At 40.1% G+C, this 13,790-nt stretch overlaps 1 protein-coding gene across 1 annotated transcript in view; it reads left to right on the forward strand.

The window, feature by feature from the left end:
- Positions 1–5,985: 5,985 nt before the first annotated feature.
- LOC118216575 (NACHT, LRR and PYD domains-containing protein 12-like) overlaps positions 5,986–13,790 on the forward strand; it is a 167,725-nt gene continuing 159,920 nt past the window's right edge. Inside the window, exons 1-4 of the mRNA XM_035397885.1 lie at positions 5,986–6,081; positions 6,398–6,508; positions 6,880–6,990; positions 7,362–7,472. Coding sequence (XP_035253776.1) covers positions 6,035–6,081; positions 6,398–6,508; positions 6,880–6,990; positions 7,362–7,472 — 380 coding nt within the window. The 5' untranslated portion in view covers positions 5,986–6,034. The remainder of the gene's footprint in view (positions 6,082–6,397; positions 6,509–6,879; positions 6,991–7,361; positions 7,473–13,790) is intronic.

Raw genomic sequence — 13,790 nt, forward strand, 5'->3', positions numbered from 1 at the left:
AGTTTAAGTGCCAGTTCTGTTACATGCGTTCTGTGGGTTGTCCTGTTGGGTCTTTCGCTTTGTAGACCTTTGGTTACATACATTGAAGCTAAAACAGGTAAGCTAACAAAATTGTCTTACACATACACATCTCACCACATGCATATAGGTTGAACGAGTTGTATTAGGCACACTAGGTTAGGAGCAAGTGCCACCCTCGTTATTTTCGGCTTTGGTTAGGGTTTAATGGTCCCAGTGGTCCCAATATACCTCCTAAACTCTCCCCCTCTGTTTCAAGTTACACTTAATTATAAGCGTCACTTACATAAGGGCCACTCACAAGTGAGGGCTGGCATCGAAGTGATAGAGAACACAAAAGGCAGCGTTTGTGTGGGACACGCTTTCGGTCTGCTCCAACGAGAATTCCAGTCGGGATTTATAGGCTGGAATTTACCAAGAATAAATTATCAATAATAAATCATCACCACTTAAATGGGTATCACTTAACAATTGGGTGCGGTGAGCGACTTTGAACTTCATTACAAATAATGATTACAGCAATTTAGATCGGTGTTATCAGTACATTTTAATCGATAAAATTTTTTTTTTTTTTTTTACAACACTAGTTTGCAAATAAAACAATACTGCGATGACCATGATAACTGTCTTTAAAAAGGCATGAGATGGTCGTCAAATTACATTCGAATGTGGTTAGCTCTGCCATGCTTTAAGGACTCTTGTTACAGCATTAAGCAATGCAATGCATGCTGGGTCAGCACATGCATTTAAGCCAGCACTTTAATTTTGTCATTATTGAGGGAGCGTTGGAGGGCCAGATGGCTACTATCCTTGGCTCAAATTTGGCTCACTCAGTTCTGGGACAACCCTTGTACAAGGTGGTAACTCTTGTGAATGCGCAAAATGAGTGTTAATGTGTAGATGGAGTGATTAGGAGGTGCACTGGGACCAGGCCGATGAGTCAGTCGCAGCCTCATCTTCGTTCGTGCGAGGGTGTTCTCGTGTAAGGAGGTGTGGGCACTGTGATGTAAAACCGTACGGACCAAACTGGAATTAAATCAATCTCATATCTTCTGTGGGACTCGGAATAGGAATCGTTCCCTGGAGAGTAATTACACCGCTATTAAGAAGTTTTAGAATTTAAAAGAGTATATACAAAAGAATATAACTTGGCCTTTTCCTCAGCCTGGATTCTCAGTAACCTGCTGTTTATGTTACATAGTCACAAAAACATGGTTTTTTAAAAAAAGGTGTTGAGTTTGGCGTTGAATTTTCCAAAAAAGAAAAGATTTGGGATTTTTAAAAATGTTTCCAGCTGGGATCTAAAACAGGCCTTCGGTAGCCTTAGCTTTTAACGGATGATTACTCTCAACCCGTTTCTGTTTACTTTGCCTGATTAATGAACAATTGATTCACTCAACCGATGATTACCAATTTATTTTGAAATAGTATTATTGTCTTTTGTAATTCACAATCCACATTTATTAAGATTCTGGAGTTTTGATGTTCAGAAACCAGCACAGGTTTTCTTAAACTGGTTTTCTAGCCTGAATGGTTTGATACACTTAGTGGTTTTCCTCTTTAAATCTTTAAATTAATGTATAAGTTTAGTCCTAAAAATTTATTTAATTCTGTAACATGAGAAGAAAAATCTATAACGTGAGATTTCTAAGAAAGCTTTGGAATGTTTTACTCATTATTCAGATTGTTTTAAAAGGCAGCCGTTTGTAGGTTAGACTACCAGAATAACGTGCGTGGCTGTCAAAAGTGCATTTGAAGTAGGCTGCAATGCGATTTCAAGATAGCCTTTAAGAAATACATTTGTCTGCAGGATCTCATAGTTTAGTCTAACAGTGACATTCCGGCCAAGTCATTTAGGGTTTCAAATTGTAGCTGAACGCATGGGAGCGTCGTTCCCATTAACCGAAATTGAAAAAGAATGTTAAGATTCTGTAAAACGAAACTCACTTATTCACATAAAATGGAACGCTCTTTCCTGAACGCGGCTGCTCTCATGCGTGCCTCATTACACGAGAGCCGTAATCCAATCGTTTGATTATATACAAATATCCTCAATAGTTAATGGCACAAGGTAGAAGCGCCTGATCCAATCAACGTGTGTGCAATCCTCAACAGTGCAAGAGGATCACGCAGACAGACGCAGTTTCTTGAAGCAACGTGGCTGTTGTTTGCAAACAGATTATAATGCAGCTGTTTTTGTTAATCAGCAATATTGTTCACAAATGTACATTTCAATTACATATTTTTGGTTGAGAAATATGATGCATCCATGCAGTAGGCCTAAGTGTGCAGGTGTTATTGCGACTATAAATTATTTTTTTAAAACTTGATTTCAGGTCGGTAATAGCCACTGCTTATTCTGGCAGACGGGTTGCAGAATAGGCTAGGGCCTATCATAAGATGAAAGAAAAAAGCAACTTTGAAATGGCACTTTTTATGGGAATATTGCAAACCAACATTTGTTTGACCTTCCAACGTATCTCGTTGCGCGTCCTGGACGGCTGTGACCCTCCACACTCTCAAAAAGTCCGTGTCCAAATGCACCTTTTTGTTTCTTTGTCAAAGTTGTAACTGATGTGTTACAAAAGAAAAGTTGTGTCAGAAGAGGATAGTTTTAACCACCGTGTTGGAAGTTTAACACAAATGTACTGTACTTAACTAGACATGGTGGCGTGTTAAAAATAACACGTTATGTCACTAACACATCTGTTTTAAAAGTGTGCATTCAGCTCAAACAACACGAGCCGATGTTCAGAGCAGGGACAGTAATTTGCGCGTCCTCACATGCTGATAAGAATCATCACTCATAAGAGAAAAGCAGTATGGTTGTAGTGCTCTAGGATGGTGTTTATCATATGAGTGAAACCGAAAGTAAATGAAACGGGAACATAAACGTCAGTTTAAAGACGGAGCAAAAAGAAGAGGGAGTAAAAAGTGAAACTATTCACTTTAATAAAATAACTGAGTAAGTAGCATCATTTGGATTGGGGTGGGAAGAATAGCAGCTAAATGTGAATGGGTTTAGGGTTGGGACTCAGAAGTATAATCGCTGTAAAACGCTTAATTCTGTAAAACGAAGAACTGAAAATAAAATGCCACGATTTACGTGTAGGCTATTTTCAGATTACCCATTTGGGACAAAAAACAAGTTTTACGTTTATTTCAGTATTTATTCGTGATATTTTATGACTTTATTACTTTATTTATCTCGTTGGATATGACGGAAGTCACAGACCATATTTGGTTAAAAAAAAACAACATACGTAACATTTTGACAGCTACGCTTAAGAAAAAACAGCGGACATTTTGTCAAACAGTAGGCTACCGAACAGGATTGGTTTTTACAGTGATGTTGGAGTGAACCCAGGGTAAATTCAGTAGGCTAATTATTGGTGTGTCACTTTTATAGGCTACAGTCTATGCTCTGATGATTGCCTGGGTCCAGACCTTTGAATCCAGTCTCTGGTCCAGACCTGTAATCCGAATCCGCCCACTGCAGATTCGGAAATGGAGTGACGAGTTGGCAATTCTGTCTGATATCAGGCTAGTCTGATGACTTAGTAGGCGACTAGGGAAATGATAAATGAGTTCTGACTTGATATAAATAGCCAACAAATAAATAATAAAAATGAACGTGTGTGAACACATAAAAAGTGACGGTTCACTACTAACATCCGTGAATTTAATTTTAGTGAATGTATTTCTACTGTATTTCTTATATTAATGTGTCTATGTTTATTAAACAACGTCCACATTACATCCAGCATTCAGTCAGTGCCATTAATAAACGTATTCTTAATATAATAATTCAGACACATTTGGAACACTACATTTTCCCACACGGAAATAATAGGCATTTTAGAAGTCTATAGACCTATGTCTTGAATTGTGCTCAAATATAGAATATGGACAGAATGTACAGAACGTGGCATGTTATTGTTACTGTTTTTGTGTTCCCCATTTTAGGTTAAAGTAAGAAGTGAAAGAAACTTTCACTGTTCGTTACATAGAACGTACGCAGAACTGGAGAGGGTAGGAGGGGCCAAGCAGTGAAGCCTAGGAAGTAACGGGGAAACCGCCTCTACTGCGCATTAAGTTAATGTGGAAATCCAAGGCGATTTAACAGCCAAGGAAAACCTCATCGGTCCCTTTTTTGTGAACATAGATTTCATTATGTGCAGCAGTTTCTGAAACAATCGTTGTTTTGGTCGAGAAGTCTTGGGAAAATATTTATTAAAATGTATATTTGATTAAATATGAATATTTTTCAATCTGCTTTTCATATGAAACGTAACGGTGGTCAATCTAGTTTCAGAATATCATTGAGGACGTTTTATTAGCCTTCAAAACTGATATTCCCCATTCACTTTAATGGGAGCTGCAATGTTTTGCCCTCAATACGCGCAGTACAGGCTTACTTCCGGGACTTCAAAGGCTTAGGTTAGTTGAAGGCGTCCTCGCCTGTCGAGTCTGCATATCTATGGTGCCTTACGGCCTTTTGTTATTTGAACTGAAGGGCGAAATAGCTTTCCACATGCAGGAGCGTGCTGAAAAAATGTCTAAAAGGTAACTCATCCAGTATCTTATTTCTTGTCAGGCTGACGGGAGGTGCTGGAGCGTATCCCAGCATGCATTGGGCGAGAGGCAGGAATGCGCCCTGGGCAGTTCACACTCACACCATTCACTCATACGCTCACACCTACGGGCAATTTAGACTCTCCAGTTAACCTAACCTGCATGTCTTAAGACTGTGGGAGGAAACCGGAGTACCCAGAGGAAACCCACGCAGGCTCAGGAAGGAACATGCAAACTGTACACAGAAAGGCCCAGGCCAAGAACCAACAGTGCCACGCAATGCACCACTGTACCGCCACTCGTTTCAAATCACTCCAACCTACTTGGGGCGACATAGCTCAGGAGGTAAGACCGATTGTCTGGCAGTCAGAGGATTGCCGGTTCAAACCCCGCCCTGGGCATGTCGAAGTGTCCTTGAGCAAGACACCTAACCCCTAACTGCTCTGGTGAATGAGAGGCATCAATTGTAAATTGCGGTTCATTTACCATTACTGGTATTTCAGTCATAACTACTTTCATCTTTCCCATTCAATTTTTCTCATTGGTATGAATTTCCAATATGAGGGGTGGAAGTAACAAATATGATGAATTAAACAATTAAATTAAGTGTTGAATCAAATAAAATGCAATCAAATAAAATATTGCACTGACAAAAATATTAATTAAATGCTGAATCAATTAAATTGCAATTAAATTAAATATTGAATCATTTTTGCAACACAGAAAAAATTATTATGGCCATCCTGTTTCATGTACATGCACCAGATGTTCTTCATGTCTACCTCCTCATGCTGAACAAATTGCTCATATCCACCACCATATTGGATTTTCTGACATTTCGAATTTTTTTCTTTTCTCCAATGTTTGCACGTTTCTGACCAAAGTCAACATGCATGATCTACAGCATGTCCCTGTGTAAAACTGGAAATCTTTATCTGTAAAAATAGTATTCTCAGACGCTTACCTATTGCATATGCATGCAAGCGTGTTTACATGTGCATGCATTTGTTGTGTGTGAGAGTGCATGCATGTGCATGGTGTGTGTTATACATGTGCTCACATGTGCGTGTGCACGTGTGTGTCTGAGTGTTCATGTGTCCATATTTGTGTTCAATTTGTTCTCTTTTTGTTTGTGTAAAGGTCTGCAGATTTGGATCAGAACCGTGTTGCGGCCTAATCTGGTCTGATGTGTTCCAGTCCCCTGAGATAGGGGGCTGTGACTAAAATGAGTCTCTCAGAGGAGCCAGAGTATAAAGATGGAACCCACAACACTAACAGAATGAGGTATAAATTCATGAATAAAATATTAAATGAACTGTGAGGTAGATCTTCAGTAAAAGGGTGAATTTAACTGGAAGCTCTGTCTCCATGTGCTGTGAGTTAGGTAGAAAGAGCACGTTCACCTATACCCAGCTGTGTGTCTCTGAATAGTGATCGTTCGATGCATCATCCAGTTAACTTCAGAGGAGAGTTCACAGGTGATCAAAGGTAATTAAGCAGGTTCAAATTGACAATAGTTTTTAATTGAACTCAAAAGTCATTGCCACCCTTCAGGGGTAGGTGGGTCTATTATATCATATTTAGGTGTAGGCAAGGTGTATTTTGTCATATCCAGATGTGCTGTGAGTTTGACCTGCAGGAAAAGGATGCATTCAACCAGATGCTCTGTCTCCATGTGCTGTGAGTTTGAGCTGCTGTAAGAGGATGAGTTTAACTGGAAGCTCTGTCTCCATGGGCTGTGAGTTAGAGCTGCAGTAAGAGGAGGAGTATAACTGGAAGCTCTGTCTCCATGGTTTGTTCACAGGGTCCAGGTAGAAAGAGCAGGGTCACCTGTACCCAGCTGTGTGTCTCTGAAGAGTGATCGTTCAATGCATCTTCCAGTTAACTTCAAAGGAGAGTTCACAGGTGATCAAAGGTAATTAAACAGGTTCAAATTGACACTACTTTTTAATTGTACTTCGATGTCACTGTCACCTTTCAAGTGTAGGTTGTTTATTATATCTCATTCAGGTGTAGGTGAGGTGTATTATGTCATATTCAGATGTGATGTGAGCTACAGCTGCAGTAAGAAGATAAGTTTAACTGGATGCTCTGTCTCCATGTGCTGTGAATTAGAGCTGCAATAAGAGGATGAGTTTAACTGGAAGCTCTGTCTCCATGTGCTGTGAGTTAGAGCTACAGTAAGAGGATGAGTTTAACTAGAAGCCCTGTCTCCATGTGCTGTGTTAGAGCTGCAGTAAGAGGATGAGTTTAACTGGAAGCTCTGTCTCCATGGTTTGTTCACAGGGTCCAGGTAGAAAGAGCAGGGTCACCTGTACCCAGCTGTGTGTCTCTGAAGAGTGATCGTTCAATGCATCTTCCAGTTAACTTCAAAGGAGAGTTCACAGGTGATCAAAGGTAATTAAACAGGTTCAAATTGACACTACTTTTTAATTGTACTTCGATGTCACTGTCACCTTTCAAGTGTAGGTTGTTTATTATATCTCATTCAGGTGTAGGTGAGGTGTATTATGTCATATTCAGATGTGATGTGAGCTACAGCTGCAGTAAGAAGATAAGTTTAACTGGATGCTCTGTCTCCATGTGCTGTGAATTAGAGCTGCAATAAGAGGATGAGTTTAACTGGAAGCTCTGTCTCCATGTGCTGTGAGTTAGAGCTACAGTAAGAGGATGAGTTTAACTAGAAGCCCTGTCTCCATGTGCTGTGTTAGAGCTGCAGTAAGAGGATGAGTTTAACTGGAAGCTCTGTCTCCATGGTTTGTTCACAGGGTCCAGGTAGAAAGAGCAGGGTCACCTGTACCCAGCTGTGTGTCTCTGAAGAGTGATCGTTCAATGCATCTTCCAGTTAACTTCAAAGGAGAGTTCACAGGTGATCAAAGGTAATTAAACAGGTTCAAATTGACACTACTTTTTAATTGTACTTCGATGTCACTGTCACCTTTCAAGTGTAGGTTGTTTATTATATCTCATTCAGGTGTAGATGAGGTGTTTGTAGAGTTTGTAGAGCTGCAGTAAGAGGATGAGTTTAACTGGATGCTCTGTCTCCATGTTTTGTTCACAGGATACAGCGTTCACTTCAATCCAGCTCTTTAGAAGTGACGAGTTCAGAGATATTATCCTCCCAAAAACAGGTGCGAGACCTTACTTTTCTTTGTACTGTAAATTCCATTGGTGTATATTGTGAGAAACCCCTCAGATACATCAAACAGTGTCAGGGTCACCAACTCCAAGAAATCAGAACTTACCACATTGAGGCCACCCAACTGTAAGAAACCCCTCCGACACACCAATCTTCGGAAGTATCTGAGTGGTGAAGGAATGCGTATAGTCTTACTCGGTGCTACTGGAACGGGATTCATTTAATGTTATCTTGATTATCTGACTCAAAAATAATGTTTTAAACTTTCCTCTGTGGCAACAGTTATGCATAGAAGCAGGAGACTCCTTTCTGTCAGTAGTGTGGCTCTATACAGATCGCTATCTTACTTGGTAGATTCGGACGTGCCTCTGGCTTGTGTTGCCTGCATAAATACAATTGTGTATCCTGCTACGACTCTAGTGTATTGTTGAGTGCCTACGGGGTGCAGATATCCTAAGTTCCGTGTGTGTGTTAGGACCTTAAACTGCTAGGTGTGCAGTGGTAAGAGCCAGAGAGGAGTGGCAGGTTAAGGTTAAAGTGAATGCAGTTTATTGTACATTGTGTTAAAAATGGCAATATAAAATTCAGAAATCAAACCAAAGCACCAAGTCGTCAAATAAAGGCACAAACATAATGAAATAATACATAAACGATCCTGTTTGCTCTATCTGTTAGCATATCACACCTGGTTAACCTTTGTGTCTGGCTGGGTGCTGACCCATAGGCATGAAGATCTTTAGTCAGCACCCCAGCATTAAAGACGCCAACTTGTTCCCCATGACATTGGCTTTCCAACAATACAAAACATGATTAGATTGCATTATGTAGAAGCTAAGGTTCACATAATGCTTATTCAGTAAGATGTTTGTCTTCTTATCACACCTGGTGACTCCCTGTCAGTGCAGTAAACAGTCTGTTTTCCTTTGGGGGTCTGTTAAGAGGCAGACTTATGTGAACTGCCCTACGATATATAATGCACATACAGTGGGGTCCAAAAGTCTGAGACCACATTGAAAATCTCTAATACTTTCATGTAAACCTGGAGATAATCAGAAAGTTTGGGGATTCATAAACATTTAAAAACACAAAAAGTTATGACATGTACAATGAAGAAGAAATATTTAAGATTCTGCACTATTTCTAGGTCAGCAATCAAATTTAAGCAAATTTGTGGCATTGACCAACTTAACTACTTTGTACAAAAGGTCAGATTTCCTTGAGTTGTATCCCTTCCATTGAAGCATGCGTTCAGATGACACTCTACTCATCAGAGGCTTGTTCAAATAACTCAACTTGCAGCCAGTGTTCACCTGTTATAAATATGGCTGTGCCTCAAGTTTCCAGCAGATCATTGCTTACTAAGTAGCATTGTGATAGTGGGAAACAAGGCATCAGAACTAAGTGAAAGTGTCAAAAGTCAAATTGTTATTCTAAGCAAAGAAGGGCTTTCTCAGCGTCAAATCATGGCTAGACTAAAGGTGGGCAGTGCATGGAACTCTAAAACACTTTGCATAAACTGGATAAGTTATATCCAAAGGACGATCAGGCAGACCAAATGTGACCACACCATCAGAAGATCAATACATCAAGCTTAGTTCCCTGAGAGATAGAAAAGCAACTTCATCACAGGTACAGAATTTGCTAAATAAAGAACGCAAGACTCATCAGCAAAAGTACTGTCAAAAGAAGGCTGTCTTGTAGTGCTCTTAGAGAACGAGTAGCAGTTTCTAAATCACTTCTCAGGCCAAACACTTGGGGTGGGCTAAGAAATACCAGCATTTCACAGTGGATGACTGGAAAAAAGTCCTATTTACTGATGAATCCAAGTTTGAGATTTATGGCAGTAACAGAAGAGTCTATGTAAGGAGACGAACAGGAGAGAGAATGATACCGCAGTGTATCAAACCCACAGTGAAACATGGTGGTGGGAATATTCAGGTCTGGGGGTGTTTTGCCTACTCTGGAGTTGGACACCTGCACCGAATTGACTACACCCTGACCAAGGAGAAGTACCACTCCATTCTTCAGAGACATGCTATACCCTCTGGTTTGCATCTTTGTGGAGAAGGATTCATACTGCAGCAGGATAATGACCCCAAACACACCTCAAAGCTTTGCAAGAACTACTTGAAGACCAAAGAAGACCAAGGAGTCCTGACTCATGGACTTTCCTCCACAGTCACCTGACCGCAACCCCATTGAACATTTATGGGGGCACTTGAAGACTGAGAAAGCCAAGCATTCTGTGACATAACAAGATGCTCTTTGGAACATTGTCAAATCATGCTGGGATAACGTGGTCATCAGGTTATGCACAAACTTGTGGAGTCCATGCCAGCTCAAGTGCATGAGGTCATTAAAGCAAATGGGGGACATACCAAAGATATTCTGAAGTTCATGTACATTTTTCAAAGATTCAACTTTATACTCAAATTGTTAAGCTGATATTATCATTTGTTATGAAAAAAATTAGTATTACATTCGAAACAAATGCAAAATAGAAATATCTTGACTAGTGGTCTCAGACATTTGGACGCCACTGTATATAATACAAGGATAATGTTCATTAGTGCTGAATATTGCCTTTAACATTAATAACATATTGCACCATTGCCAAGTATTCCTCATGTCCCGTTCACAGTGGAACATCACTAACACAATAAACCAGCTTTTTATTTAAGCAAGATTTCAGATTTTTTTTCTGGTGTGTTGGGGAGCAAGGGCTCTTTTTTAATGATCTTGGCACATGGTCTAAAGCGCAATGCACAAGTGCATTTAGGGTAGGGCCAGATCCACTTTTGCTAGTTCAACGGTAGATAGTGTGAGAGCAGAGTACAGCACAAGGTTTAAATGGCTGAACTTAGTGGCTTGATTTAATTAATAGGTGTGTCTCTACCTTTTCCATGTCACAAAAGCAAATTGTACCACATTGGTTTCCTCTTAAAACTGGAACTGCTTCCATAAAAATGTAGATTTCAACTGTCATGCGTCAACAACCATTATCTATAGACATATATTGGACATTAAGATTTTCATTCAGTGATTTCAATATCGCAGACTTTCTCCAGAGTTTCCTCCAGAAGGCAATAAAGCCATAAAGTTTCAATGGAGAGAAAACACTCCAGAAAACCCAGTTGGAATACCTCTGGAGTGACCCTACGTGCACAAGGATGTTTACTTTGATGCTTGTGGAGTGAGGAGGGGGATAGAGAATAAACAGATACATTCCTATGGTCACACAAATTATGTTGTCTGTTTGTCAAAGGTGATAATCTAAAAACTACAGATCCAACACTACAAACACACTACAGGTCCTGCTGGAGTGTAACTAGGGTCTCCAAAATGGGCCATGGATTGGGCATATTCACAATTTTGCTTTTGTCCTCACACAGCACCTCGCTGGACACAACCCGAGTATACTGCACATCCTCATCACCACAGAAAGAGCTGTGTGTGTTTTTGTGTTTTGCCGATTCCCTGATGAGTGTAGAGATGCTCTGAAGTGCAGGGTGTTGGCTACCAGGTGCACGTCCTGTGCTACCTCTTGCAGGGCCAGATCAAGAGAACGGCTGCATCAATATACAAACAACAAGCCAAATCTCTTTCAGTCATGCCTGTACCCCAGAGGAGCGACCGGTCATGTCATTAGCACCATCAAAGCACCTCTTCATGTGTTTATTTCACACACTAGTACAGCACACCTCTTCATGTGTTTATTTCACACACTAGTACAGCACACCTCTTCATGTGTTTATTTCACACACTAGTACAGCACACCTCTTCATGTGTTTATTTCACACACTAGTACAGCACACCTCTTCATGTGTTTATTTCACACACTAGTACAGCACACCTCTTCATGTGTTTATTTCACACACTAGTACAGCACACCTCTTCATGTGTTTATTTCACACACTAGTACAGCACACCTCTTCATGTGTTTATTTCACACACTAGTACAGCACACCTCTTCATGTGTTTATTTCACACACTAGTACAGCACACCTCTTCATGTGTTTATTTCACACTGATACAGCACACCTCTTCACGAGGGGACATAACAGGAAATTAGCAATAAGCAAATTCCATATATGAAGAATTTTTTCATGCAGAGAGTAGTCAACGTGTGGAATCGACTACAAGGTCACTTAGTAGAGGCCAAAACTCTGAGGATTTTCAAGACCAGGCTTGATGTGATTTTAGATACTGCCTAGTCTGTATATAATCAGAGCACTCAATGTTATGTTGTGTTGTGTTATTTCAGTCTCTCCTGCAAACTCTGATGAAACTTAAAAAGGATGAAAAGTTGGAAGTGTTTCAGAATCATCTGAGTCAGGACTGCCCAGAATGCTTTAAGACTCTGTCTGAAGATCCTTCTGTACTAGATAAGTTCATGAAGATGAAGGAATTGTTCATGGGCCATCAAATTCATGACTACCCAGAATGCACTGAGAGAAAGCAGGAGGACCCTGAGGCCCTGTACATAGTTGAGAAGATGCTGGAGACCTGTGGCAGTGAGAGGTCTCTGAAGATCACGCTCCACATCCTGAGGAACATGAAGCAGAAGGATCTCGCCGACTCACTGGAGAGAGATGAGCAGCACAGTAAGAGCTTTCTCTCATTGCTACTGTGTGCCATTAGAATACTGAAATTATTTTAGCAAACAAATCTAACCGTGATCAATGTTCCGATGTGCAGCAGTCACATTTTCCTAATAGTGTTTTACATTGACAACATTACATGTACGGTAGGAAACGTCACAATCAACATCACACAAAGGCATTTCAACTGAAATGTAGTGTCTTAAAGAATTCTGGGCAGATTAACAAACGCAAATGAGATCAAATGTCTCTCAGGGAAGTTCAGCAGTGGAACCTTGCACTCCAAAGCCAGGACCTGGCTCTACTGAGTTTGTATCCTGGGCTATGAGCACAAAATGACCATGTGACCTTTAAAGACTGTATTTGCCTCATGGACATGTCTACAACATAAATGTGAGAGATTAAATGTTAAAGGACCATTGAACCCATTTTCAGAGTTTTAATGTTTTTTTCTTTATCCTTATTGTACAAATATAACAGTGTGGACCATTTGCTGATTTGTTGCGTTTATGATGGATTATAACTGAGAGATAGGTAATACTGTGTGAGAGGTGTGTATATGTGATTTAGGTGTGTAGCATACTGATAGATGTAACGCTGATGTGTGTAAAATACTGTAAAAACCGTTAACTTCTTAAAAAAAAGTTCTACTGACTGGAAGATGTATTGAGTGAGATTATTCTCAAAATTATTGACAAATGTGTGTATCATGATCCATAAATAAGACACAAATGTGTTTCACTATCCACAAACAAATATCTCTCAACTCATGTCTCATAAATTGTCATTTAAATGTATCTGTACTGATTTTTACAATACCATACATATTTGTCAATACATATTTTTTCTTTTGCACAGATACGTCATACTTTGCATACCCATCCATCCATTATCTACACCCACTTATCCTGAGCAGGGTCACAGGGGGTGCTGGAGCCTATCCAGCATGCATTGGGCGAGAGGCAGGAACACACTGTACAGGCCACCAATCTATCGCAGGACACACACACACCATTCACTCACACACTCATACCCATGGGCAATTTAGAGTCTCCAATTAGCCTACCGGCATGTCTTTGGACTGTGGGAGGAAACCGGAGTACCCGGGGGAAACCCACACGGACACGGGGAGAACATGCAAACTCCACACATAAAGGCCCCAAGCCAAGATTCGAACCCACAGCCTTCGTACTGTGAGGTGCCGACTTTGAATCTGAAAACCAAAAATTTATTCTCAAATATAAATTTGGCTAGTGACGTGTTGGATCTGCATTTGCGGATCAAGAGATGTATTTGTGCGAAAGGGAAAATCTATATTTACAAATGTGTGTGCATTTGTACAAATCAGTGCACATTAATTTAAATGACAATTTACAGGACACAAGTTGAAAGATATTTGTATGTAGACAGTAAAACACTTTTGTGTATCTAAAACTAAGCATTAAGTACAGTTTAGT

The sequence above is a fragment of the Anguilla anguilla genome, chromosome 17 (genome assembly GCF_013347855.1).
Source record: "Anguilla anguilla isolate fAngAng1 chromosome 17, fAngAng1.pri, whole genome shotgun sequence".
NCBI classification, from domain to species: Eukaryota; Metazoa; Chordata; class Actinopteri; order Anguilliformes; family Anguillidae; genus Anguilla; species Anguilla anguilla.